General features: G+C 35.8%; 2 protein-coding genes across 3 annotated transcripts in view; one reads left to right on the forward strand and one right to left on the reverse strand.

Moving 5' to 3' along the window:
- LOC113510769 (zinc finger protein 182-like) overlaps nucleotides 1–5,556 on the reverse strand; it is a 27,203-nt gene extending 21,647 nt beyond the window's left edge. The window contains exons 1-2 of one of the 2 annotated variants that reach the window (XM_052902503.1): nucleotides 5,470–5,518; nucleotides 2,195–2,693 (exon numbers count right to left, since the gene is read on the reverse strand). The gene's annotated coding sequence lies outside the window, so the exon portion shown is untranslated. Of the gene's footprint in view, nucleotides 1–2,194; nucleotides 2,694–5,469 lie in introns of both variants that reach the window. The other variant, XM_052902504.1, reaches the window with a different exon arrangement.
- LOC113510686 (uncharacterized) lies at nucleotides 3,371–25,660 on the forward strand. The gene is made up of 7 exons (XM_026894183.3): nucleotides 3,371–6,724; nucleotides 16,115–16,404; nucleotides 17,086–17,187; nucleotides 18,637–18,722; nucleotides 22,313–22,433; nucleotides 23,621–23,799; nucleotides 24,346–25,660. Exons 1-7 carry the CDS (start codon nucleotides 5,764–5,766, stop codon nucleotides 24,608–24,610), a joined length of 2,004 nt encoding a protein of 667 aa, XP_026749984.2. The 5' UTR covers nucleotides 3,371–5,763; the 3' UTR covers nucleotides 24,611–25,660.

The raw sequence follows: 25,660 nt of genomic DNA on the forward strand, positions 1-25,660 counted from the left end.
AAAATGCTATCGAAAAATTCTCCTAGAAGTCTTATGGGCTCTCCATAGGTAAGCCTTGCTGAAGAAGCTTGTAAATCTTCCTTAAAAGAACTTCATATATCCAATAGTAACCACGGGCGTGGGGGAAGGGATTGTTAGCAATGAAGTTTGACAGCCCCATTGCTAGCGCCGCCCTATTAGGTCGACCTCCACCTGGATCCCCCTAGAAACTATCGTGAACAATTCTTGTTGAATTCGTCACGATGGGCCAACTGACTTGCTTCATCCTCACCTATCATCCTTCACTGATACCCCGCCAGCGTATCCTAATAGCGCAGGCAGGGTTACCATTCCATTATCACCCATTAAAAAAATACCCACGAAAGAGATTCTATCCAAGTACTAAGGAAGTCAATTGATACTGGCTATACCTTTAAAAACTTAATATTTATGGCCAAAAGCACCGCAATCATAATAGAAGTACCGCATGGTTCTATTCTAAATAGCCCGCACGCAGTCCTTTTTTTCTCATCCTGGCCTTCTAGGTGACACGTGGCATTATAAGTCAGCAGTTAGGAATGAAGTCTGAGAATTCTACGCATGGTACCCATGGAAGCTACTGCGTTTTACATTAGATGTGGATTTTTGTACAATCGCTGTTTCAGAAGCAATATTTGTAGACAGGCCGTGTGATCCCGGCATAGAATGGACCATTTCTGCCTGTCCCGTGGTTGTCATAAGAGGCGTAAGGGAATTTAATAGTTGAGGGATGAACAGCAGTGTCTCCCTTAAAATCCTAATTGCAGTTGCAACTCGCCTGCCAACCGTGGCAACTACCAACAAAACCCCTTTTCTATGGGAAAGGCCTATGTTCAGTTAACGACTGATATGATGATCACTGGTAGATAGTTGAGAATTAGACATTCTGTCTAATTCTCAACCTACTAATGGCTTCGAGAGTGAAAAGATGACTGTGGTTTAATCGGCGTTGCAGGAAAGCTAGACAAACTGCACATAGGACTTGGAATGACGCGAAGCGGAAACTAAAAGCTGCTTTGAGATTCAGTAAAAGTGATAAAGCCAAATTCGATTTCATCAACAGAATTAGCGAATGGCTTGCACATCACTCCTCAAGAAGACTTTCTGGTCACTGGCCTAAGCTGTTAAAACGAGCTTTAGTCGTTCTTACCTTCTTTACCGAAGCTAAATTATAACTTGGCCATTAGCACAAAAGGGAAAGTTGATTTGCTGGGCACTCTCTTTGCCTAGAATCCATCTTTAGATGCTGGAGATATTGTAAAATCTGCCATCCCGCAATACGGGTATTTCATATCGAAGATTTCCACATCACAGCGGAAAATCCAACGGTAACTGTTATCCTTTAACGTCTTTAAGTCGAATGGTCCAGACCAGCATTAATATTAAAACAATTTGCTCCTGAATTTTCGTCCAACTGGAAGACTAAGACTCCTGGATGAAGTCTAAATAATTGTCGTAAACCACAATCATAGTAAGTTCATAAAATTCGTTAAAAAATTAACATAAGTTTTAAAAGTTTTTCATTACCATCTCCAAAAGTATTCGGTACCTCGCTGTCGACATCTCCATTACCATTAATACCGGGGTCATTTTGAAAACAGGGTCAAGTCGACGTCTAATAAACTCGGAGTGCGTAATAGAGCTAAACGATACTTCACCCTGAGACAAAGATTATTATCGTACAAGCCGCAAGTTGGAGTACTGCTTTCATCCGTAGTCGGATCACCTGAAGGCCAGCCTGGTGCTCTTAATTCAGTTCAAAGATCGCCTAGAAGAGTTGACGACGATCCCAAACTCACAGATGGTATCTAGTATAGCTCTTAAGTCTAAAGCGAGACTTTGCTTCCCTTTGTGTGTTGTACTTCCTATATAACGGATTGTGTTCTCAGGAATTGTTCGAAATATTGCCTACAACTACCTTATATCATCGCACCTCTCATCATCGACAGGTAATTTATTCTCATACGACAGAAAACATAGACGTAGTATAATATCTTAACGTCTTAACGTAAAAGTTAGAACTTACGTCCAGTTTTGCGGCCATCTAGAGGAAAAAGTTAAGATAGCTTCCAAAAAGTTGGGGGTGCTCAATAGAGTGAGCCGGTATTTCACACCGGGACACCGCCAAAAACTGTATAAAGCTCAAGTGAGGCTACACATGGAATACTGTTCTCACCTGTAGACAGGACCGCCACAGTACCAACTTCTTCCTTTAGACCGCATTCAAAGTCGGGCAGCTCGAATTGTTGACGATCGGCGTCTTACTATCCGACTCGACCCACTGAAACTGCGTAGAGATGTTGCGTGTCTGTGCATCTTCTACCGAATTTATCATGGGGAGTGCTCTGAAGAATTGTTCGGATTGATACCTGCTGCTGATTTTCACCATCGTACAACCCGCCATAAACTAAAATTTCATTCTAAACATCTGGACGAGTGGCGGTCCTCCACCGTGCGTTTTTCAAAGCACTTTCTTCCCACGTACAATCACTCTTTGGAATCAACTTCCAGCAGCAGTATTTCCGAACCAATACGACAATATAACTTTCAAAAAAAGAGCATAAGTATTCCTTTTTAAAAGGCCGGCAGCACACTTGCAATGCTGTAGGTGTTGTGGGTGACCATGGGCGGTGGTAGTCACTTATCATCAGGTGAGCCGCATGATCGTTTGCCCCCTGTGTTGTAAAAAAAAACCTAAATGGTCGAGTACAATGCAGTTTCAGATTTAACAAAAACTTTAATAACTTTAAAAAAAGTGTATTATAGTTTCTTCAGGGTTGACAATGCGTACGTGTCACCCCTAGTGTTGCAGATGCCCATAGTCTACAGTGACCGTTTACCATCAGACATGCTGTATACTTGTTTACCAGATTCTTTGTATAAAAAAAAAAAGAAATTGGCCGAAATTGTTATGGTCTTTATGGTTATTATACAAGATCTTTCTTAATTCCCTTTGTTAATTTTTGGGGACTTGGTTCTATTCGAATATGTCAGTCCCATTAGATTCGATTCTGAAGCGGCATTTCTCTAAATCTATGTTTGAAATTAAGATTTATATTTGATTTGATGTAAGGGACAATATGAACTAATTTTCTAATAAATTTTAGTCTAATAAAATTATTACAACTTTAGTTTATGATGAACCATAAAACAGTAAATCCGCGAAATTATCATATTAATATATAAATGTTGAGAAATGGCACCTCAGAATCGGTCCCATTGTATCTTAAAGTAATAATATTTTTAATTTCTAATTAAGTGGTAAAACATCTTGGCAGTTATTGATTGAAACAAGTTTGTTCATATATATATTGGACCAAGCCTATAGCAAGTATTTTGATAGTTTTAAGCTCTACATCAATAGCTCCCTGTTATACTTTTATTTGTTCCACTCCATCAATTAATGTTCTATGTTGTACAAGGTCAAAGATTTGTTTCACTGCACTGGTATTTTGTATATACCTATGTTTTGCAGTGCCTTCAACGATTTTGATAATTTGTCCTTACTGGAGATGCTGGATTTTTTTTTGCGGAACGCAAACTTATATTATTTTCACGATAATTAGAAGTTACATATATGTAAGTTGTAGTTATTAATACTTACCTAACATAGAATTTATTAAAAAAAAATCGTAGGGAGCACGTTACTATTATCTACTTGGGTGTAGTGAAGGTAGGTATTATTAAATAAAATTTTTATTTTTATATATATGTGCTCTGTTTAGTTTAGAAGAGACATTGAAATAAACCCCTGATAGAAATCAATGCTCAATTGTTATATTTGTTGTTTTAGGTCATATAGAAATTGTAGGGTATGTAATAAATAGGCTAAAATATAAAGATTACTTCAAGATAATCCCTGTTACCCTATAAAAATACTTATTTACGTTCTTTAAATAGGTTATGGTTGTTATATTAATGAAACTGCATTTGATATTGTTCATATCGCACTAGCAACAGTTTTAAGAGCGGAGTAGGTATTTGCTCTTTGTCTGTCCCAAAAAATATGGAAACAAAAGTTAAGAATAATACTAATAGGTAACTATATAGATGTAGACATAGATATAGATTATCTAAGCTAATAAAATGCTGACATGCGTAGTATAGAGGAGTAAGTGCTACTGCTTTACATACCTAGTCGCTGTTAAATTGCAGTCTCAGGTTCGAAGTTAGTTGAAAAAATTAACAAACTATTTAGTTGCATGGATTGTTTGATTTGTTGTATAGGTTTCGGCTTTAATATTCGAAATCCACGCTTTAGGAATTAACATATAGTTACCCACATAATTTTGATACGATACCAATCTGTATTTGTTTAACTGTGTAGTAGAACTATAAGTATCTATTGACACACTTTTTAAATACTTAGGTAAACTATTAGGGAAAACTTAAAACACCTAATCAATAATATTCCTATAAATGAGTGTCAGGAATGTGAAAAGTAGGTGTTGTCAAGTAGGTAAGTATCGAAATTGCGTAGAGTTATTAAGTACCTAGGTAGGTTTTTAATAAGTTAATTGGACATCAATAGAAAAATTATGAAAAGACCGCTAGATTTAGGCGCCTAACTATCTCAATACAAAGTAGGTTAGAAGTGCTTACGTAAGCTTGTAATTGCATTATATACCTACCTACGTTCTCTTTACGTTCATAGTAAAATACCTAAACATTTGACATCTACTTTTTAGTTCTAGCCGTCTCGTTTACTCACACAGGGGATTATTGTTCATGGAATGCGCGCGTCGGCTAGTCTCGTCTCGTGGTACATCTAGGTTCAAAATAGCGTCACGTGGTATGTCTAAACCCGTATGTCCTAACAGCAAGATTGATTTTTGAATACATTTTTCATACAGTGTCTACAAGCAGTGAAAACTCTGCGACGAGACTAGGTACCGAGTAACTACTTTGTAAGAGTTCAATTATAATTTATATTTACCTATTCAAGCGATAGTTTTAATTAATTTTAATACATGTCAATGATTATCCAGTTTCATTTGTAAACTAAATGTTTTTTTTTTTCAAGCTTCGGGTTATAATTTCTCAAAATAGACTGTTCAAAAATAGTACAAAAGTAAAAAGTTCTTGAGAAGTAGTCTCGTCGGGAGTGCGGCTACGTCATCGACGAGACTTTTTGTAGGTATGTATGACTACAAGCAGTAGCTCGATTGGCCAACAAAGCCTTGTCGGCGGCCATTTTGTCGCTGCTGAGTCACCAAAAGGTGAAAAATGTACTGAATTAATGCGCACTCCCCACGAGACTATACAACGGTATTGGGCATTTCCCTGAACAGACAGAACACAAAATTTGGGTTTCATGTTCCTTACCTACCACAGCGTGCATGAAATTATTATTAATTTTTCTTATTGAAAAATATTGGCAAAAATCTTATTATCTAACATTAATAGAAAATTATACAAAACTAACTCAACTACGGGTTATAAACAACTTACAAGTTCTGCCGGCCTTCGTCACATGGATTGGAGGAGGATGCAGTTTAGTGCTGATTGTGCGTGAAATAAATTAAGTGGACAGTGCATATCAAATGTATCGCGATCTGTCAAAATAGTGCAGTGATAAGTCAGATGTAGGTTGCAAGCAATGCGTTTGTTTACATTTAGTTAGTATGGTTAAAATTTGGCTGAGCATCAATGCAGGTTATAGGCCTGAACGGTGATGCTTTGCAGGATTACACTTGATTAAACGCATAAACTGTATTTGTGAAAATAAAATCTAGTGTCACGAACATGACCGACACGACGATGGTTAAAGTAAAGACGGAGCGGCCCGATGAGGCCGAGATACGGGAATTAGCAGCGAAGATGGTGGAGGCCAACAAAGCTAAGGCACTGGCTGCGTCCGTAGCAGCCGCGCGGCCGCCACCCGGCACGTTGGTGGGTACGGGCCCACCCGGTCCGGGCGGGCAAATGGCCATCGTTAACTTTCTGGCGCGGAAACCGACCGCGCCCGTGGCCGGCGACCAGCGTCCGCCACCTGATGCCGATAAGAAAACCCCGGCGCCAGACGAGGCTAGTTGGAAGGGCCACTTCGGCTGGGACATGCTTGGCAAATGTCACATTCCATACATCTACCGTTCCGGCGAGAAGTATGTCGCCGTAAGGATGGTAGAGATCAAGCTTCTAAATAAGTACCTGAATTATTTGCATGCGGACATATACTCATGTACGTGTATCAGAAGTTATTATATCACAGAGATTGAGGCTCGTCTGCTGAACGAAATCAATAATAGGCATTGTGATGGTCAGTTTGGGCGGGAACCTTTCACACAAAAAGACTTGGTAGTGAGGTTATTGGATGCATATGAGTTCTATAACTTTTTGGATGTTTGTTACAATAAATTGTTGCGGGGGACGACAAATAGCAAAGACAAGTGTGGTTTCATTCGTATAAATAAGGAGTCAGTAGTGCCGTACACGGTGAGAGACAATCAGAAATTTGTGCCTCTATTTTATTTTGAAGGTGAAACGGACAACTTGAAGTTGAAAGCGGACCAGTTGAAGGGGTGGGACTTGTCATACCTTAAGTTCTGTTGTAAAGTGCAAGGAATAAGGAATGAGTTGTTTGCGAGTGAGACTTGTTCAGTGATCAGTTTATCAGACATTAAAAGTTACTTTCCACCAGGCACAGAATTTGAGGAATACTGGCCAAATAAAGTTGTTGACTCGCAGCTTCTAATATCAGCTAAAGGTAGGAATGTGCATTTAAACTACATAGTAATGTTTAAATTTATAGTAAGAATTTATAATTTAATAATTAAAATTCTTTAATTAATTAGTTTAGTGCATGTTTAGTTTTAATTATTAATATTAAAGTAGTATTTAATTTTTTTTTAAGTATTCTCTAAGTGTATGATACTGTACGCTATCTTTCTGCTTATAATTGGCAAATAAAAAAATATAACTTGGTAGACATATAGCTATAGTATAAAAAGCTCCAGTAGTCAGACTCATTATAAATTTCAAATTCTTAAAGATTAATTTGTATGGTGAAAACAACAAATATAGTAAATCCTTGAGTAGTATGATTTATTTTTATTTGTCAGTAAATATATAAAGAATATTTTATATTGATAATATAAAAAAATGTATTATCGTCATTAGAAGTTGATCATTTATGTTTTAGAGATTATTAACATTAGAAAATTAATTGGTACCTGTCTAATATATATTTTAGTTCCAAATAAAAGTTCATAGAACTGCGTCAGTGGGTTTAAGGCTGTCATTTTATCTCATCTGTATGAATCAGCAGGAAAAAAAAAAAAATAATATTAGATAATTGTACTGCATCTCATGTTGCAGCTGACAATTGATAAAGACAGGAGAGACTGCTAAGTTAATTATTTTTGCCATGTGAAAATTAGTAAAAATGCATTTTTGTTACATCATTATCAGTTGGCCCTCGAACATGCGGCCAGACATAGGGGAACCATGTGTCCGAAGATTGACTTCTAATTTTTCTATAGCTGGTTTTTTCAGCTGGTGTTGCATTTAAGACCTTAGGTGGAAATCTACATATACACAAATTTATACATTTGACCATGTGTTTGTCTATAGTGTATGTAAAATCAAATGGATAGACAAATAAAAATTTAATAAAAAAAATAACAAAAAAAAACAACAATAAATAAATAAAAATAAAATAAAGAAATAAAATCAATAACAATAAAGTAACATTAAACAAAGTAATAATAATAATCAAGTCTACTCAGCTCAGGATTTCTATTGTTTACATTGAAAGGTATATTTGTATAAAAACAAAAATACCATTTGAAACTGATCCCACAGTGCAAAAAATTCCCATCTGCATCTGATTTATTTATGCCTTTAATTATAATGATATAGCTGGTTGAAAGACTAACACAAATCTTAAAAGGATATACTTTGTATAATCCACTGAGTTTTAATATTATAATAGACTTTCTTGCACTGAGAGTGTAATATTAATTGACTAGTGCTATTAAATAGGCATTACTAAGCAAATCCTTCTATGATCCATCCAAGATGAGCTTTTTAACCCTCTCTGTTTTATAAATGGCTTACAAAGACTGAAGTCTATAGCAGAACAGATGCTTGGCTAATGAATTAATTCTATTGAATTAAAACGATTTTATCCTTACAGGTATAAATGTAACAATTAAATTTTAAAACTACTTGCTGCTGTTCAGAAAAAAAAATAACCTAGAAAAAATATAACCCAACCAAAAACTGAAAATTATTTTGGAATATATAAGGCATATATAAATGAAGGACAATTTTATGGGCTATTTATTTAAAGAGTTTTTATGAATGGTTAGGCGTTGTAAGCACCTAATTCAGCATAGTTTTGGTAAATAGAAACAAAAACATAAAAGATACCTATTATATTTTTAATACGCACAACGGCCCAGAAGCTAAGCGCGGAAAATGGAGTCCCATTCACAATCACCCATTAAAAAAAGTTAATACTTTTAAAGTACTGAAAACAATAATATAAGCATTGTAAATCCCAGGAAACTATTTTAATTAATAATATTAATCTCTACAAAAGAATTTTGTTATTAGCCTGTTTAAAAAAAACTATTTTTTTTATTCATAAATGTAAATTTTATAAAGCATATTAAAAAAAATGTTAAGGCTGTCATTTCTATATACAAACGACATCATAAACGGATATTATATTACCGCTAGATGGTATAGCATATGGAAAAAAGATTCACAAAACATCACGTCACGTTAATCTAGAGGCGCGGTGTGTGTCCAGCCAAGTTCAAAGAAAAAGGAACTGGCGACGCAGCATCTGTGTGTAATAACAACTCGAAATTTATTCAACCTACATACATGAAATTGGCACAGTTACAGCCTTTTTTTATAACCAGGTGAAAATTTAAACAAAAATTAATTATTTAATTTGTAATTGTTTGTATCTATAATAAGTTTACTATTGTAATGTAATCTTTTGGAGGAAACAAAGAGTTTCTGTCTATCTATTTATAAATGTTATAATATAAAAATATAAATAAGACTACAAAATATAAAATAGAAATTATTGGAATCTATTCGCATTGTACATTTTTACAACGCGGTATTTTCTCGTATAGTATACAGTGTGGAAAAAACATATCGTGACAATATTAAATCAGCACATAAGTATTTTACGCGAAAAAAATCATGAGGATTGACTTCTCGGTCAATATTCACAGTGTAAATGAATCCTTATTTTCTCCAGTTGGGCGATTGTATTATTAATTGCCAATTTTGTGAAGTGGTTGTATTTGAGTGAGTTATCCTATATTTTATTTAATGCATATTAAACCCAATTCAATTTGCTGTTTTTGTAATTGGAACCAAGTATAAACTATTGAAGTACTCTTTAAAATTTTACTCCTTTTATTTAAATCGTATTATTTACTCAATTTAGCTATACTTTTATAGTTCATTTTTTGTAATGATGACCAGCCCATCCGTCATACTCGTGAACGGGTACTGTTTGTGAGGACTAGTCTGCTCAAGTTTGCTTGTTTATTTATAATCACAGTACCCATGAATCTAAAATTATCTTGTAAGTACATAATAATTGGAAAACTGTTGAATGTCTTGGAAGTTCTTTTCAGCAGATAACAACATTCTCAACGCCCCAGCAGTAGAATCATAAAAAAATAGACGACTTAAAAGAGCTTGTAATCAAGTCTGTTTGAATAAAAAAAAAAATATTGTATTGTCTTTGTGAAGTAATAATAATTAGGTATGATTATTTATCTAAATTTATTGATCTTTGTTTTCAATTTGTATACAACTACATACAGGTTATTTTAATTTTAGTTCAATCAATCGACTATCGAACTACAATTACATACTAATAAATCGATTACTACTAATGTGACGGTGTCGCCATCTCTCTTTGAATTTTTAGGTCGCCTTCATGATACACGAAGGACACTGACGTGGCTTTTAATGCTTATACTGCTTATGCTCGTATGAGGTCGCCTTTTCCCTTTAACCTTTCTTCCCCATCGGTTGTCGGTTCTCCGAGCTATGTGACCAGCCCATTGCCTCTTCAGCTTGCTTAGCCTTCGGCCTATTTAGGTTACTTTGATTCTTTTGCGGATATCCTAGTGGATACAGAATGTGTAAATTGTACAAAGACATTGATTGTAAATCGGATATTGATATGTTTTATCACAAGTTTTCATCGTATCGAAGCACTTTGCATAGACTGATGATCCAATAGTTTATAAGCATAATTAGGTAGTTTTGTTTTGGTCCTTATTTTGTAGTTTTTATCGTTTATTAAATTTTTTTTGTATTAAAAATCAACGTATGCCGTTTTGTCTCTGTGAATGTTGAGTACAACTATAATTGGATTGTAAACATTACCAGAGGGAGACTTTGTACAAAAGTCGATTGCTTGGGTACCTCTGTCCCATTCGTGTTTCAACCGTGAAGCAGTTTTGTTTGCATGGCTGTGTTTCGGTTTATTTACTGGGTACAGAGGAACAACACCTGAGTCCTCATTAATAGCAACGCATGGGGGGTATCATGAGAGAAACAGTATACTCTGTTATGTCCATGGTACTGCTCATGTTTATAGGCGACGGTTACCACTTTCCATCAGGTGTGCAGTCAGCTTGTTTGCCATTCTAAGTTGTATAAAAAAAAAAACTTAGAATGCTATTGTTGTATTCTATTGGTAAAAGTTTTGTTTGTAATCTGTTGATGTGCCACAAAAATAAATAAATAAATGTATAACCTCGTGAGGGTCACAGTATAAAGCTAAATTTGATAGAAATTGAGTACACAAATGGCTTGCTAGAATATAAACCAGATAGCGATCTGTATATTCAGGCTTTGACTTGTTTACGAATACGCGTGATTGGTGACAAGTGTTCTCTACTGTCCACTAGCATAGCACTGTCAGGTCGACCTCCACGTGGTTCCCCCTGGAAATCATTGTGATTAATACTTCTTGCATACGTCACGATGGGTTAATTGACCTGACTTCATACTCATCTGTCATTCCTCACTGGTGCCCCGTCTGAGTATACCGATAGCGCAGGCGGGGTCATCATTTTATTATCTATTAAAAAAAACGCTGGTTAAACTAAGTGAATTGGTTTACAAATTAATATAAGACCAGTAAGTAATGATGTACGGTTGTAATACAAAATATTCACATATGAAGATGTTATATTAAATCTCTTGGGTTTAACAATCGTTCCTGTTCATAATGAACGCATTCACAGCAGTTCCGATAAAGTGGAAGAAATCTGCTAGTATTCATGTAGATATAATAATATAATTTTATTTAGACAACATTTTTTTTTATAACAACTTATTATTTATTTAATTACTGTTGTCTGTTTGCTTATTAGTAAAGGCCTCCTCCAACTGCCTCCAATGGTCACTATTGCTAGCAATTCTTGTCCAAATTCCACCTGCTTCAGCCCTAATGTCATCTACCCATCTTCTATGTGGTCTTCCTCTTCTCCTTTTTTTGTCTTTTGTGTACCAAAACATTATCATTTTACTCCATTTATCTCTCCCTCTAATTGTATGCCCTGCCCATTTCCATTTAAGTTTTTTAACTGTGACTGTAACATCTTTAGTTTTTATGTGTTTGTATGTCATGTAGATATATGTTAGTAATAATATAAAGATTCTGCGACAGACCTAACGACAGCTCAAGTTATTATTCATCATAAAAAAAGTGGAAAACTTCGTATCATGGCCATGTATTTAGACACGACTGTTATCTATCTATAGTTTTTAACAACCATGTAATTTAAGATATAATACATTTAAATAAATACACATAATGTTAATAGAGATTTAAAGAGTAACTGTTGAGTTTTTTGCGGGCTACTCTCAACAGGTAACAACTTTCCGAACCCCGCAGTAGATTAAAAAAAAGGACCATTTAAAAGTGTTTGTAAACCAGTTTATTTGAATAGATGATTTGAATTTGAATTCAAACGCCTTCTACACGTGTTTATGATGATATTATATATATATAAATGAATTGCTGTTTGTTAGTTTCCCTAAAACTTGAGAACGGCTGGACCGATTTGGCTAATTTTGGCCTTGAATTATTTGTGGAAGTCCAGGAAAGGTTTAAAAGGTGAATAAAGTTGTTAATTATCTTTCAGATTATTTTTATGTAGATTTTTTTTTATTAATTATGGATTCCCTTTGTTTTAAGTTTATTTTATACAAAAGTTTAGATCTTTTATTTATCGATTGTGGCAGTACGAAGTCTGCCGGGTCAGCTAGTAAATAATAATTTATTTGTAAGAATATGCTACAATAAGGTGACAATAGTAAATAAATTCCCATTATATTGTGCTCTTTCCAGTGTACAAATATTTAAAATTATATAAACCACTACAGTCAGCACGGGCACGTGGCAATTTTCCAGACAATTACCAATTACATAACTATAAAATTAATATTATATGTCAAAACTAAAATTTGATAGAAATCGATCATAGTGGTTACATTGTTAGCACTCTTTTGTCATTTAGAAATTAATTAACAGAATAATAACATTTTTCTATAATCCATGAAAATACACGTTTCTTGAAATGTTCTTTATTCAGACTTAAAAGTATCTGGCAATTTGTTATAAATACGGATCGCCACGCAGTATACATTATTGCTTAATTTTTGTCTAGGATATTGTATTTTGTGTATAATTGTATTCCTTTTACTTACTGTCACGCTTTTACTAAATAAATGTATGTTATTATAAACAAATACACACATTTCATAAACATATGAGTTAGGAAGCGGTAATATTTTATTAGCTTTACATAACGGCTTACAACTCTCACGTTTTTTTGCTTCACAGATAGATCTGATGCATTTTTTTGTGTCTTAAAAATCCCTCTGTTAAAAGTTTGGATGGACATTGTAATCGCAAGAATTATTTCATCTCGCAAGTTCAAGGACAGATTCCGCGGGCTGATAGTCAATCTTCAGTAGTTGGAGAGGCAATATAAGAAGAACTTAATATAGGTATGCTATTCGGACTCTAGCAGGTTACGATGGGCACGGTCCTAAACCGAAAAGTAGACAACAATAGACCTCGAAGGCTTGCTGATATGGGCAAGTTATATGAATAGATGAAGTGTAAAAGAAAAAGCCAGAGTGTTAACACGGGCTTTAGACTGGACAAAAGTTAAGCTTTGCTTTAAGAAAGGATTTTGTATCTTTTTCGGTGCTTTTTTTTATGTTAAATGAATTTTATAAGCTCGTCATTGATTCCTCTAATATAACAAATTTCGAGGCGAGCTATTTTTCAATTCAAGCTGAATTAGCTGTAAGAAACCAAAACTGTAGAGCGAAGTATAAAATTTGTGAAATGAAATCTCAGGTCATCTTCAACAGATTAATATTAAGTGATACATTAACATATTAATCACGAATACATTTATTAATAATAGAAATCTCCTTGATTTTGGTTATCGCTCTTATATTAATCGCACTTAATGAACTGTTGCCACTTTCTAGAATATTTGATACTCCTTACATAGACTATCCATTTTCAGTAACATATATAAGGATTACGAAAGGATTCGGCTCGACTACAAATCTACCCCATCATAAAGGCCAAAGCAAATAATAACAGCTAGTACTACTGGCCAAATTCGGAAAAATTTAAGAGAGAATGAGATTTTGTATAACTCGAGGTTATGGTGTCGAGGTCATGACCATGGGTTCATCCTTCATAGATAAGCTGCTAATAAGGTTACGCGGGCAGGAGCAATCGAACTATAAAAATACGTTATTTGAATAAATATACTAGGAATTAAATTAGTAAATCTACTAAGCCTACGAATTTTTTAACACATAATTAAATCCATATTAGATTTATCGTTAGATGTTTGCCACGTGAGCTTTTAGAGAATAGGCCTCCATTGATAAGCCATTTTGAATCCTATGTCAAGGTTTGTTAAACTCAAGATTGAAAGTAATTGTTGGTATTCTAAAGGTCACATCACAGCCTCTCGAATCATTCATATCTTATGATTTGTCTTTAGTACGGTTTTAAAAACATGTTATCTTATTTCTTCTATTTTTTTTTAGTTATTTGTTCAGTAGGTGTAGGCACTATCCTACGAGATAAAAATCATAGTCGTAAGTAGACAACGTTAATATCAGGTCTGTGGGACCTTCAATAAAGGCCTTGACACGAAAACAATTTGCAAGCAGACTGTTCATATAGCCAGTGGGTAAGATATAAAATGATCGTTTCTGTATAGATCATATTTCGGTTACATTTCGGTCAATATAGTTTTTTTAATAGTTTTTAGTTAGATCATTTTCAAGGCAAGAATTTGAATCGATAAATTACCGAGTAGTTAATACGTGTAACTGAGTCGTTCTATTGCAATGCGATTAACGAGGTCATGTTGTAAGCTTAAACGGATAGGAGAGCGTAGAGTTATGTAGAAATACGAAAGTTCTAAAAAAAAAAGTCAAATATAAAAAAAAAGTTCAAGGGAGCAAGTTGATTTTCACGCCTTTTAAGTTGTTATAAATCGAAAGGCAGGCCGCGTCGCGACTGGCCGTGGGAACAATTACCTGAGGCCCCAGGACATAGGATTACCTGTAGTAGCGCGAGCGATGACGCCCGATCCAAGTGATTGCGTCGCATTGAATCTATGATGTAGAGACGGTTCTTCCGCGCGGTGGCGCCTTGATGCTGTAGGTAAATTGTGTTCGCTTTTTAGCATGTCATCTATCGCTAGGTTTACAGTGCGGTGTATAAATAATGAATTTAATGCCAAAACTCAAAATATTAAAACTGGACACCTAAGTATTTTAGTCTAATCGGAGTACTGGCGGAGTGTTGGGTAGAGTCGTTGCGTTCACTAAAATATAGTTGAGCACAATAATTGCTGGCCCATCCGCCATACTCGTGATCGGGTGCTGCTTGCAGGGACAGGTCTGTTCATCTTTGCTCGTTTATTTACTTTTAATAATACATATAAATAGGATTTAATGCTAATTTTAGTCACAGTACCTATACAAATGTATCTTTTAAACAATAATTCGAAAAGAATATTAAGTTTTTGCGGATTCTTCACAACAGATAACATCTCGAACGAAAATTAGTACGGTAGTTTAGTTTTTAGATCAAAATAACAGTTTTTTTTAAATAAGCTGCAGTTAATAGTTGCAGATGATGCGATAAGAGGCACAAAGCTCTGCCTAGACTGCCCATGCGTTTACTCCGGTAGGGCTAATAATCTCTTTGATTGAAAATGCCGACACAAGTGTCGGTTTAACACTAGCCAAAAACAAGTTCTTGGTCTGGGGCCCTGGAGCCTGACTTACTGTAGATTTACTGCTGGTTCAACATCCTAAATTTGTAGAACCAATATTTTTATTATGTAACTACTCATTACAAAATCATTGCAGAAATCATAGTTTATTTCTCAATAGTTATATAATACACTATTGAAAATTACTTAGTCAATAAGTAGGTTATTTATTATTATTTTTTTTCTAAAGAAAGAAGGCAAAAATCAATCTTCCGTATTATGACGGAGAGCATAAAGAGGGTGAATAGAGAAACGAGACACAGTACACCAGTGTAGGAGAAAGATAACTCGAAATAAAATCCTTTAATATAATGATTTCCCTGTGGTGTCAAAGTAACATTTTAGTTAGAGACAGTTTGAGGATTGTCGTTTCAGTATCTCTCAATTTTTTTTTTTCTACAATATATACTCTACTAATACGACTTTATACTATACTTTTTCATTTATATTAACATAAAATAGTTAATGCGCTAATCTCTGGAACATTGCGGTATTTAAAATTATTTACCTATTTGATCTCTTAACTGTATATGCACTCTACGATCTGTCTTTATTTATAGCTGTAAGTTCCGCTGCTTATTTTGGGATGGGGCATCAAACAATTTTGGGGTAGGCACAATCCTCCCAGCTCACCTCTAAGTAAGCCTATGTTATGGAATTACCAATGGGTTTTGATTTTCTTTCTTTATTTGGCAGCTGATTTCTTACGGAAGGTTATAGACTAATCTTGTTTTAATTTTTTTTTTATATTATGTGATTTCTGTTTTTTTAAACAGGTTCAGTATCAGGCGGCGGGCAATGGACCCGAGCGCCACCGGCGCCGCCGCCGGGCGTGGTGGGTGGCGTGGGCGTGGGCGTAGGTGCTGGCGGTGTCGGTCTGGGCGGCGTGGGCGGGTCCACGCGTGGTCGTCGCGCTGCCGCCCAGAGGCATTCTCCCGCCGCGGCCGCCATGCAGATGCCGCACGCGAGCATCTCGGCGGCGGCCGTGCAGGCGCTCGCTAACAGTTGGAGCTTGCCCGGCACACTTACGCAGGCGCAAACACAACAAGTGCTTAGGCTAGCTCAGGTATGTTCTTCACTATTGAATAACTTGTCTGGCGATATAAATTTTGGTCGTGTGGTCCCGGCATAGAATAGACCACCCCTTCCTTTCCCGTGAGTATCGTAAGAGCCGACTAAGAGAGGGCGAGTGATGGGCAGCAGAATCCTTCTTAAAACAGCCTGACTGTGGTTGCCAATCCGCCTACCAAGAGTGGCAACTATTGGCAAAACCCCCCAAGGGGAGGCTTATGTTCAGTAGTGGACAGTTAAAGGCTGATATGATGATGATGATATAAAGTTTCTAAAGATGCTAAAATGTTTTGTGCTCAGTCCACAAATGTGTTTCAGAGATCTCGGTTTCTTATGGCAGATTATGTATGTTGTATTTAGCTGTGAATAAGGAGTGGATGCAATGATCATGTTCAGTAGTGAACAACGAATGGCTGAAATGATCATGTTCATTGGTGATCAATCAATAGCTGCAATGATAATATTCAGTAGTGAATAATGAAAAGATGAAATGAACATATTCAGTATTCAACAATGAATAGTAGAAATTATATGTTCAGTAGCGAACAACGAATGGCTTAAGTGATCATGTTCAGAAGTGAATATCGAATGGTTGAAATGATCATGTTTAATAGTGAACATCGAATGGCTCAAGAGATCATGATTATAAATACCGTCTTTACAACGGTATCCGCAGGCGCAAGTGGCAGCCCAAGCGCAGGTTGCGGCACGGTACAACATCGCGGCGGCGGCCGCCGGGTTACCTCAGCACCGCTCGCAACACCAGCGTAATGTACAGGTGATTATTTGCATTTATACATACAATCGATTTTTTTTCTAAATTTAGATGTTTTCAATCTAACGTATTTTTTTTATGCAACTTACAATGGCAAACTAGCTGACGGCCCACCTGATGTAAAATAATAACCGTCGCCTATAGACATAAGCAGTACCATGGACATATTATATACTGTTTCACCCATGATACCGCCCATGCGTTGCCATTCCCGAGGACTCAGGTGTTATTCCTCTAGGGTACAGAGGAATAACACCTGTAAATTCACAGCCATACAAACCGAAACATAGTCGTGTAAACACAACTGCTTCACGGTAGTAACACGAATGGGACAGAGGTGCCCAAGCAAATGACTTCTGTACGAAGTCTTTACATTATATTTTATGAAAATTCAATAAAGACACTTGTTGGGTGACGCCCATTTATTCTTTATTTAATAAACGTTTATAATAATTGAATCATCTGTAACTTTAATACCTATTCATAAAATTCGTGCCACCTACATTCTCAGAACAGAGGTATGATTTCATGAACCCACTACTCATTACTGTGGTATTTTTATTCAATTCAACAGGTGGTATTCTACCTTCCTTGTAGGTTTTTTTGTGATACTTTATATATTTATATGAAAAAACAAGTGTATAATTATATTGCTTTTAAGTATATGTATTTTTTTATTGACATCTTTAATAAATTATGCCTATGAAATATATACGCAAATAAAAAGTTAGTCTTAATTTTTTTTTAGTGGCATTCACCCTGATTTTAGGGTATTTTTTGAAAAATAAAACGAAGAAATGAGAGTAATAGTAAAAATACCTATCTCACGCGAATTAAAAAGGATAAGGATTTAGTCTAGAACAATGAATTTGTTCTCTAATATTATTTTTTAGTCAGTCTTGTTTTTAAACGTTCAACAAAAAGGAAACCTGTATTGTACAAAAACAAAAAGTAGGTTTTGCATATATCATATGAATTGAAACAATAAAATTTAATGAGGGAGATAAGATAGGAGCCCCCTCGCTGCGCGAGTCAGACTAGTACTCGAGGCTTGTGTTTTGGCTCTATATACGAATTTTTACAAGGAAATTTAATAATTCTAGTTGGTATATTATTTTCTTTTCAGTTTTGTTTTAGTATCTACATATATCTGCTTCTTTTTTTCTTACCTAATTCGAACAATCTTGACATGTTTTTTTAATAAAATCTGTAATTTAAAAATAATTAACTGCGTACGAACTTTTTAACTTGTTTTTTTTTTGTTTGTTTTACGTTAAAACAGTAAAAAATGTCAAGATTGATTCCTATTAAAAAAAAAAAAAAAAACAAGTGAAGGAAAACTACATTATTACTTTCACTTCAAGCATGTTATTGATTATTTTTTATTACACTTGCATTTGTTCGATTGTGTTTGTGGCGCATAAAAATATGTTTGTTTATCGTTTATTTCAGTTTCCCAACAGTGCAATAACAATGGCTATGGGTCAACAGCCCCCTCCACCTCTAGTGAGGTGCTCGGCCAACACGTCGACAATGAAGTGAGCATGTTTTCAAATATCCACTGTTGTAGATCTAATGTGAGAACAGCCTTTGTTCTATGTTAGCTGTTGCCCGTGCGAATTCTTTAGGGGACGTCCATTTGATTATGTAAGATAGTTCAAGACACGGGAAGTTTATATTTTTTTTTAATAATTTAAAAAAATACTAAATGGTGCAAACTATGTTTGTTCGCTTGATGATCCTTCGTGATCAGTCGGATCATGAAACGATTTTTTTTTGCTATAATAAAACGCATGTCCTTTTGAATTAGCGGTTTATTGGAAGAGGGTTGCCATATAAAAAAATATATCAGTGATATCACATTTAAAAATAAAAATTATTATAAACTCGTTATGTCTTAAAGATTAAAATTTTAACCCCTTCTCCCTCATTAGGGAGTTGTGGTAAGACCCTTATATCTTTTGCGTGGGATTTAAATAATTGAATTTTTATGATATGTTGAAAGAAATAAATAGAATTTTCTCGTGATTTTTTCTTTAATCTTTTTGCAAATAAATTTTCCAGAACTCTACTTCCATTTTAAGCTCGCGTAATTAATGGTCGCCCCCCTTATCTCTCATTGCTGTGGGAATTTTAGGAAATTCCTTCTTAGTAGTTACTTCAACAATTTTAAAATTATATAAATTTAACGCATGATGATTGCTTTTAGAGCCAACGGTTTGGACTATGTATTGCGTATTAGTCGGCGAATACATTCTTATTGCACTTTTACAAATAGTGACAAATATTTGTATTCATAATGCAAATATTTGTTTTATGATTACTTACACTTCAAATATGAAGTCGGTTTTGCAATGTGTTTTTATATAACTATCGTATATGTAGTGTAAAGAAAAAATTGCGTTAATTATAAGGCTGTTTTTACATGATATAAATTCAAATGTTAGTACTTATTTCCACTCGCCATTGTCTTGACACTGATTTTGTGTGCAAGGTACTATCTTATGTAAATGCTATGTGGTTTGGAACTCTAGAACAAGCGTGAACTTATAAAGTATGTAACATTCAGAAAATGTATGTGTAGGCGACGCACTACGATTTTAGTTTATTATTATTTGTACTTTTTTACCTGTATACTAATATAAATGTACCCACTTATTTAATACAGTTCATTATAAATAAAAATTAAAAATACTGAGGGTACGCAATGTACTTATAAAATTAGAATTACCTTTTCCTTGCTTAGTGCGTGCTCTGTCAGTGCATAGACAACATCTAAAAATCGGTTTGTTATTTCGCATCCTTTATAGTATGCTTATTAAAAACTATGCACCTAGTGCCATTATTAATAAGGTAAGATCGATTTAGAAAATGGGTCGTAATTTGAGTAGGTAATTGTTAAATCGTTAATGATCGATCGATTTATTATTGTTAAATAGATCATGTGATTGCACGGTTTGTATAAAAGGCATTGATGTAAAAACCTACAATCGGTTACCAATAAGCGGCATTAAAAATAGAACGCAATCAATTGTGTTTTCATTTCTACTCAGCATGTGACGTTTTTAGTCGATATATTCATTTAATTATTATTTTTGAGACAAGCTTTACAGCTATTAATAATTTAATATATTTTTTTTTTAAAACAAGCTGACGGCCCACCTGATGGAAAGTGGTAACCGTCGCCTATAGACACGAGCGGTATCATGGACATAACAGTGTACACTGTTTCGCCCATGATACCCCCCATGCGTTGCCATTCCTGATGAAATATTACAAATGACAACAATAAGCTAATTAAAAGCTACCACCACATATAGTTAACGTATTACGATAGTATTAAATTTAAAAATCCATTTTTCTATCAAACACGTTTTATTGTATTACCCAATTTACCTCATAGTACAGGAAATGAAATACACACAGTAAAAGAACATTATAAAAATGACAGTGACAACTTTTTATTATATGTATTGATTTTCGAAAATTCTGTCTACTCGTGAGAAGCCGGGTCGGATCGCTAGTGATAAATAAGCAGGTACTTTATTTTACTCAAAAGAATATTTCATATGGAATTTGTATAAAATAGGTTAAAAATTATCTCTTTATTAGTTTTTACCCGCGACTTCGTCTGCGTGACTAGGATAAAAGTAAATCTTATATCCTTTTCCATTCCATATAGTACGTGTATACCGAATTTCATAGCGATTGGTGAAGCTGTTAAGGCGCTATAAGGTAACAAACAAACGAACCCATTTTTATATTTATTTATCAGTAAAGATTTTCTCTTATGTTCTTTTAGGAAAGTTTTCAGTATAATTATCATTACGTTTCAGTTTGGTACATAATTAAAAAAACACTGCAACTTGAAAATGACATTTACTATTTGGACTAAAAAATTTATGAAAACATATTGTATGTAAGGAAACCTTTTACCAAAGTTAGTGACTATAATAATAAAAACTTGAGCCATAAAGACAAATTACTGTTGCAACTGTGTCGATTGAAAAAGGTCGGTAATTCGTTCCTAGGAAATCGTGTAAGGTGTAATAAATTTCCCAAATCTAACCTAGACTTTGCCCCAAAGACGTTTTAACATAAAGCTGTTTTTTTTTTTAGAAATAAGAGTTCCAAACACGCTTGTCACGCTCCTCTGGAGAAGTTTTTTTTATAAACATAATATCCTTAAATAGTGTCATACTCGCATATTTATTTATTTTATTTTACTTTCTTACCACTTCTCTAATGGTTCACAAATTAATTAATGAAATTCCATAGCATGCCCATTGTCCCTAAAGTATAATTATCTACACTTCATTTTCTATTTAATCCTTAATCGCCATATGGCTGTGTGGTCCCGGCCTATTCTAGGCCGCCCCTCCCTTTCCCGTGGGTGTCGTAAGAAACTACTAAAGGAGGGCGAGGGATGGGCAGCAGAGTCCCTCTTAAAACATCTCCAAAGCTTAACCGCAGTTGCCAACCCGCCTACCAAGCGTAGTAACTACTGGCAAACCCCCCAAGGGGAAGGCTTATGTTCAGCAGTGGACAGTTAAAAGGCTGATATGATGATGATGATGATGATTATGAATGGCCTTATTCATAAAATTTCTTATAAATCTATTCTAGAGGTACATCTCTTTCTTTCAGTCAACATTGTTAATTTTGTATTGACTTGGTAATAAATGACGAAAGACTTGTTTAATACTTATTGGTTTTATAGAGACCGACATTAGTACAATGGTGACGACATAATTATGAGAGAGGACGCGACAATAGTGATGCGCCGTTCCATTAGTGATGTGACCTTAACTACTTAAATTTATATTCATAACAAATTTGACAAAAAATTACATTTATCAATAATTCATCATAAAGTTTTTTAACCCTTTGAGTGCTGACGACGACGACGACGACTGACGACTGAAAAATATTAAAATTGGATAGTTTTTGGAGGAGATACAGTTTTTTAGAGACAAGGCTAAATGACATGAACACGACAAAGATTTCTTTGGCATTTTTAAGTAGATATGAGTAAAAATCAATGACACTAAAAGGGTTAAGACTTTATGAATAAGTAATAATTTTGTTGATGGTTGCAAAAAACTAATAGCGCAAGTTGTCGTTCCAGTGTGCCTCCTCAAGTGACTGGATCAATGAATGGCCACTCAACCTCTCACTCCGTGGACAGCCGCAAAAGGCTTACACCGATACCAGATATCAACATTACTGGCAACCATACGCCATATAAGGTTAACTATAGTGTTTAAACTTGTTACGAGTTAAATTTAAATAGATATAAGTATATTACATAGTAGCAGTTTTTTTTTTAAGATTTTTTTTCTAAAGCCCGTCGTGATACGTTTCCACGTGGACCACGTCGACCTGACAGGGTATAATGCTAGCAATGGGTCTGGTAGTCCCCGTTATTAATAATCCCTTCCCCCTGAGCACCAGTGAGTGATGATAGGTTAGAATTAACAGGCGGGTCAGCTAGCCCATCGTGATGAATTATAGAAATAGGGTATGTTGCTAGCAATGGGACTGGTAGTCCGCATTACTAACAACCCCCTTTCTCCTCTCCCCCATAGTTGTTTTTGATGGGTGATAATGAAATAGTATACCACCCGCGCTATCGGTTTACACTGGCGGGGCACCAGTGAGGGATGATAGGTGAGGATGAAGAAAGTCAGTTAAGCCCATCGTGATGAATTCAACAAGAATTGTTCACTATGGTTTTCATGGGGAACCACATGGAGGTCGACCTAATAGGGCGGGCCTATTGCTAGCAATGGGATTGTTAATTCCCATTACTACCAATCCCCTCTCCCCCATATATAAGGATATCGCCGTGTGGTTACGGCATACAATGGACCATCCCTTTCCCATGGGTATCTTAAGAGACGACTAAAGGAACTTAATGGTCGAGGGAGGGGCAGCTCCCCTCTTTAAATATCACCAAAGCCTAATTGAGGTTGCCAACTTGGCCTGCCAAGCGTGGCAACTATTGGCAAAATCCACCCAATAGATGGAAGTCGATATTCAGCAGTGGACAGCTAATGGCTGATATGATGATGAAAATGAAGACTATTTCGCCTGATTGAAACCGTTTTAAGTCCAGCGTTATTTCTGCGGCACAACGCAACAACAGAAGAAGTTTCTAGATACTGTGATTTAGTACGTTATTACACTCGGCGTGTGACGTCTTACGATGCCACGTATCCTTTACTGTCTTCCAATCACAATTGGCAACTATCACATCGCATCTTCTCAATACAATGCGCCGCGCGCTTATCTACCAGGACATTTTACACAGCGGAAGATCTGCAATGGAACATCGCCTAGTGCTGTCCAAAACTACAAATGCCCTCAATATTGTTTTTTTTTTATTTATTTATATATATTAACATATATTTATTTTGTTGTGCGTGTCGTTCAGGTGCAAAAGGCGCTGGTGGAGAACACGATGGTGCCGTGCATCAACGCGAAGCCGTACCAATACACAGAATTGCTGATGACGTTGCCGGATCTCGCGAGCCACTTTTTCCCGCGTGTTTCTCTCGTCACCTGCCGCGCCATGCTCGACGCGCTCGGCCTCACGCTCTTCAGGCCCAACACGTATGTTCATTGTTATTAAAGTTCCCATATTTACTAGTTAAATAGATATATAATTTATTTGCATCACTTACAGCACATAAATAACATTAGCTACTGGTACATATTGAAAGAAATAAAACATAACATATACAAAAAAAAAAAAAAAAAGACAAAAAGAAAGTACGTAAAAAAGGTCACACAATTTCTAGTTGGTCCCCGCGACTTTGTCCGTGTGATGGGCAGGCACCACACGCTTCTTTTGTGGTCAATCTTGACATGTCTTAACAGCATTATTAATTTAAACAATGATATAACTAAAGATAATAATAAGTTCTGGGTTTTTCACACAAGACAACGATATTATAAATACAGTAAAGAAATCAGAAAAAAGTTATTCTTTTATAATGTTACAATAGTGGAATAATAATGATTTCTGTATTTCTCATGTTTATAAAACTAATAGAGTATAAAGTTAGTAATTGGTCCACTAATTCCTATCACTTACATTTCCCTCTACCACACGAGTAGAAATAATATTCTTCTAATAAGTGTATAATGATCGCACAGTACGCAGCTACAAGTGCTGCGTAATTCGGGCAAGTGCAAGAGTGCAGCGGCCGGCGAGAACGGGCTCGCGCTCGTGCAGATCCGCGACGTGATGCAGCACATGCCGCAGTTCAAGTACATGCTACGTTCCGGGCTCGCGGCCGACGAGCCGCCGCTACAGCCGCCGCGTCCCGCACACGCCGCCCACGCCGCACACGCTGCCCACGCCGCCCACGCCGGCCACGCGCAGCAGCCACCGCATCCCAAACGGACGCGCGCCAACTGAGCGGATATTTGAACTGTCCGGGGCGCGACGCAGCCCAGTACCGTGTTAACCGAGCGGGACATGTCGCAGACGAGTATCGTGTTAGCCGAGCGGGACATGTCGCAGGAGAGTACTGTAAGCGCCTGGAATATAGGCGAGTACGTTTCAACTGAGAAGAGCCTTTCTCATATGTATGGCTATGTGACTGAGTGAAGCACATCTTGAATATGCCAGTTGAATGAGAGTTCATTCTGGGTGCGACTTATTCTATCTGAACAGTCCCCCCCACGCCATACAACGAAGCCCACGTCACACAAGCATCGTTATCCAAGCCTATTCGTGCTAACTGAACGGGATCACACCATACACGAAGGCTCGCATCCCAAATGTGTCTTTCATTCAAATGGATTTATATACCACAAGATCCGTATACCACACGGGACCCATATACTCCACTAAACTCATGCTGTACTCCAATCACGCTCGTGCCAACTCAGTGAATCACCCCCCCTGCCGGGGCCGCACGTGTCTCCCCACAATCCCACGAACTGTCGCACCTGTTGTAATGTAATGTAAAATATCGACGTCTGTCAATTTTGTGATGTTGTACAAATTGTATGATACTGTATTGTAAATCGGAAGATCTAATTTATACGATCTATATTGAACTATATTATAGAAGACTGAAATTTTATTTTATAATTATTTCATATATATATAAAAAAAAAAAACCAATATAGTTGATGTTGTGAAAACGATTGTTTAGTTCAGTAAAATTTTCTATCGAGCGTTTTGGTGTTAAAGAGTTTCTCGAGTGTCGAGTTGTAGTGTATGAAAATTTGTACATAGTAGGATATTCAAATTATGCATTTGTGCAAACTTGTCTCTTTGAATGTGCGTTAGAATATGACGTATAAAATGATGCTTCAATGTCCAAGCGCTGCTCTTGTAATAGTCTGGAATTTGAGTATTATTTTATTATTCATAGAGATGTGCATAATATTGCTTGGTATAACATTACAAGCGACGCTTAGCGTTTAATTATAACAATATCATCACAACAATTGATAA

Source organism: Galleria mellonella, unplaced genomic scaffold (assembly GCF_026898425.1).
Source record: "Galleria mellonella isolate WM207_F2 unplaced genomic scaffold, CSIRO_AGI_GalMel_v1 utg905, whole genome shotgun sequence".
Taxonomy (NCBI): Eukaryota; Metazoa; Arthropoda; class Insecta; order Lepidoptera; family Pyralidae; genus Galleria; species Galleria mellonella.

Excerpts from the sequence above, each read along its gene's own strand:
- LOC113510686 (XM_026894183.3), top strand. The coding sequence starts at position 5,764 with ATGACCGACACGACGATGGTTAAAGTAAAGACGGAGCGGCCCGATGAG. Across the intron at positions 16,405-17,085 it reads AAGTGCTTAGGCTAGCTCAG|GCGCAAGTGGCAGCCCAAGC; the intron begins GTATGTTCTTCA and ends CGGTATCCGCAG. Across the intron at positions 17,188-18,636 it reads AACACCAGCGTAATGTACAG|TTTCCCAACAGTGCAATAAC; the intron begins GTGATTATTTGC and ends CGTTTATTTCAG.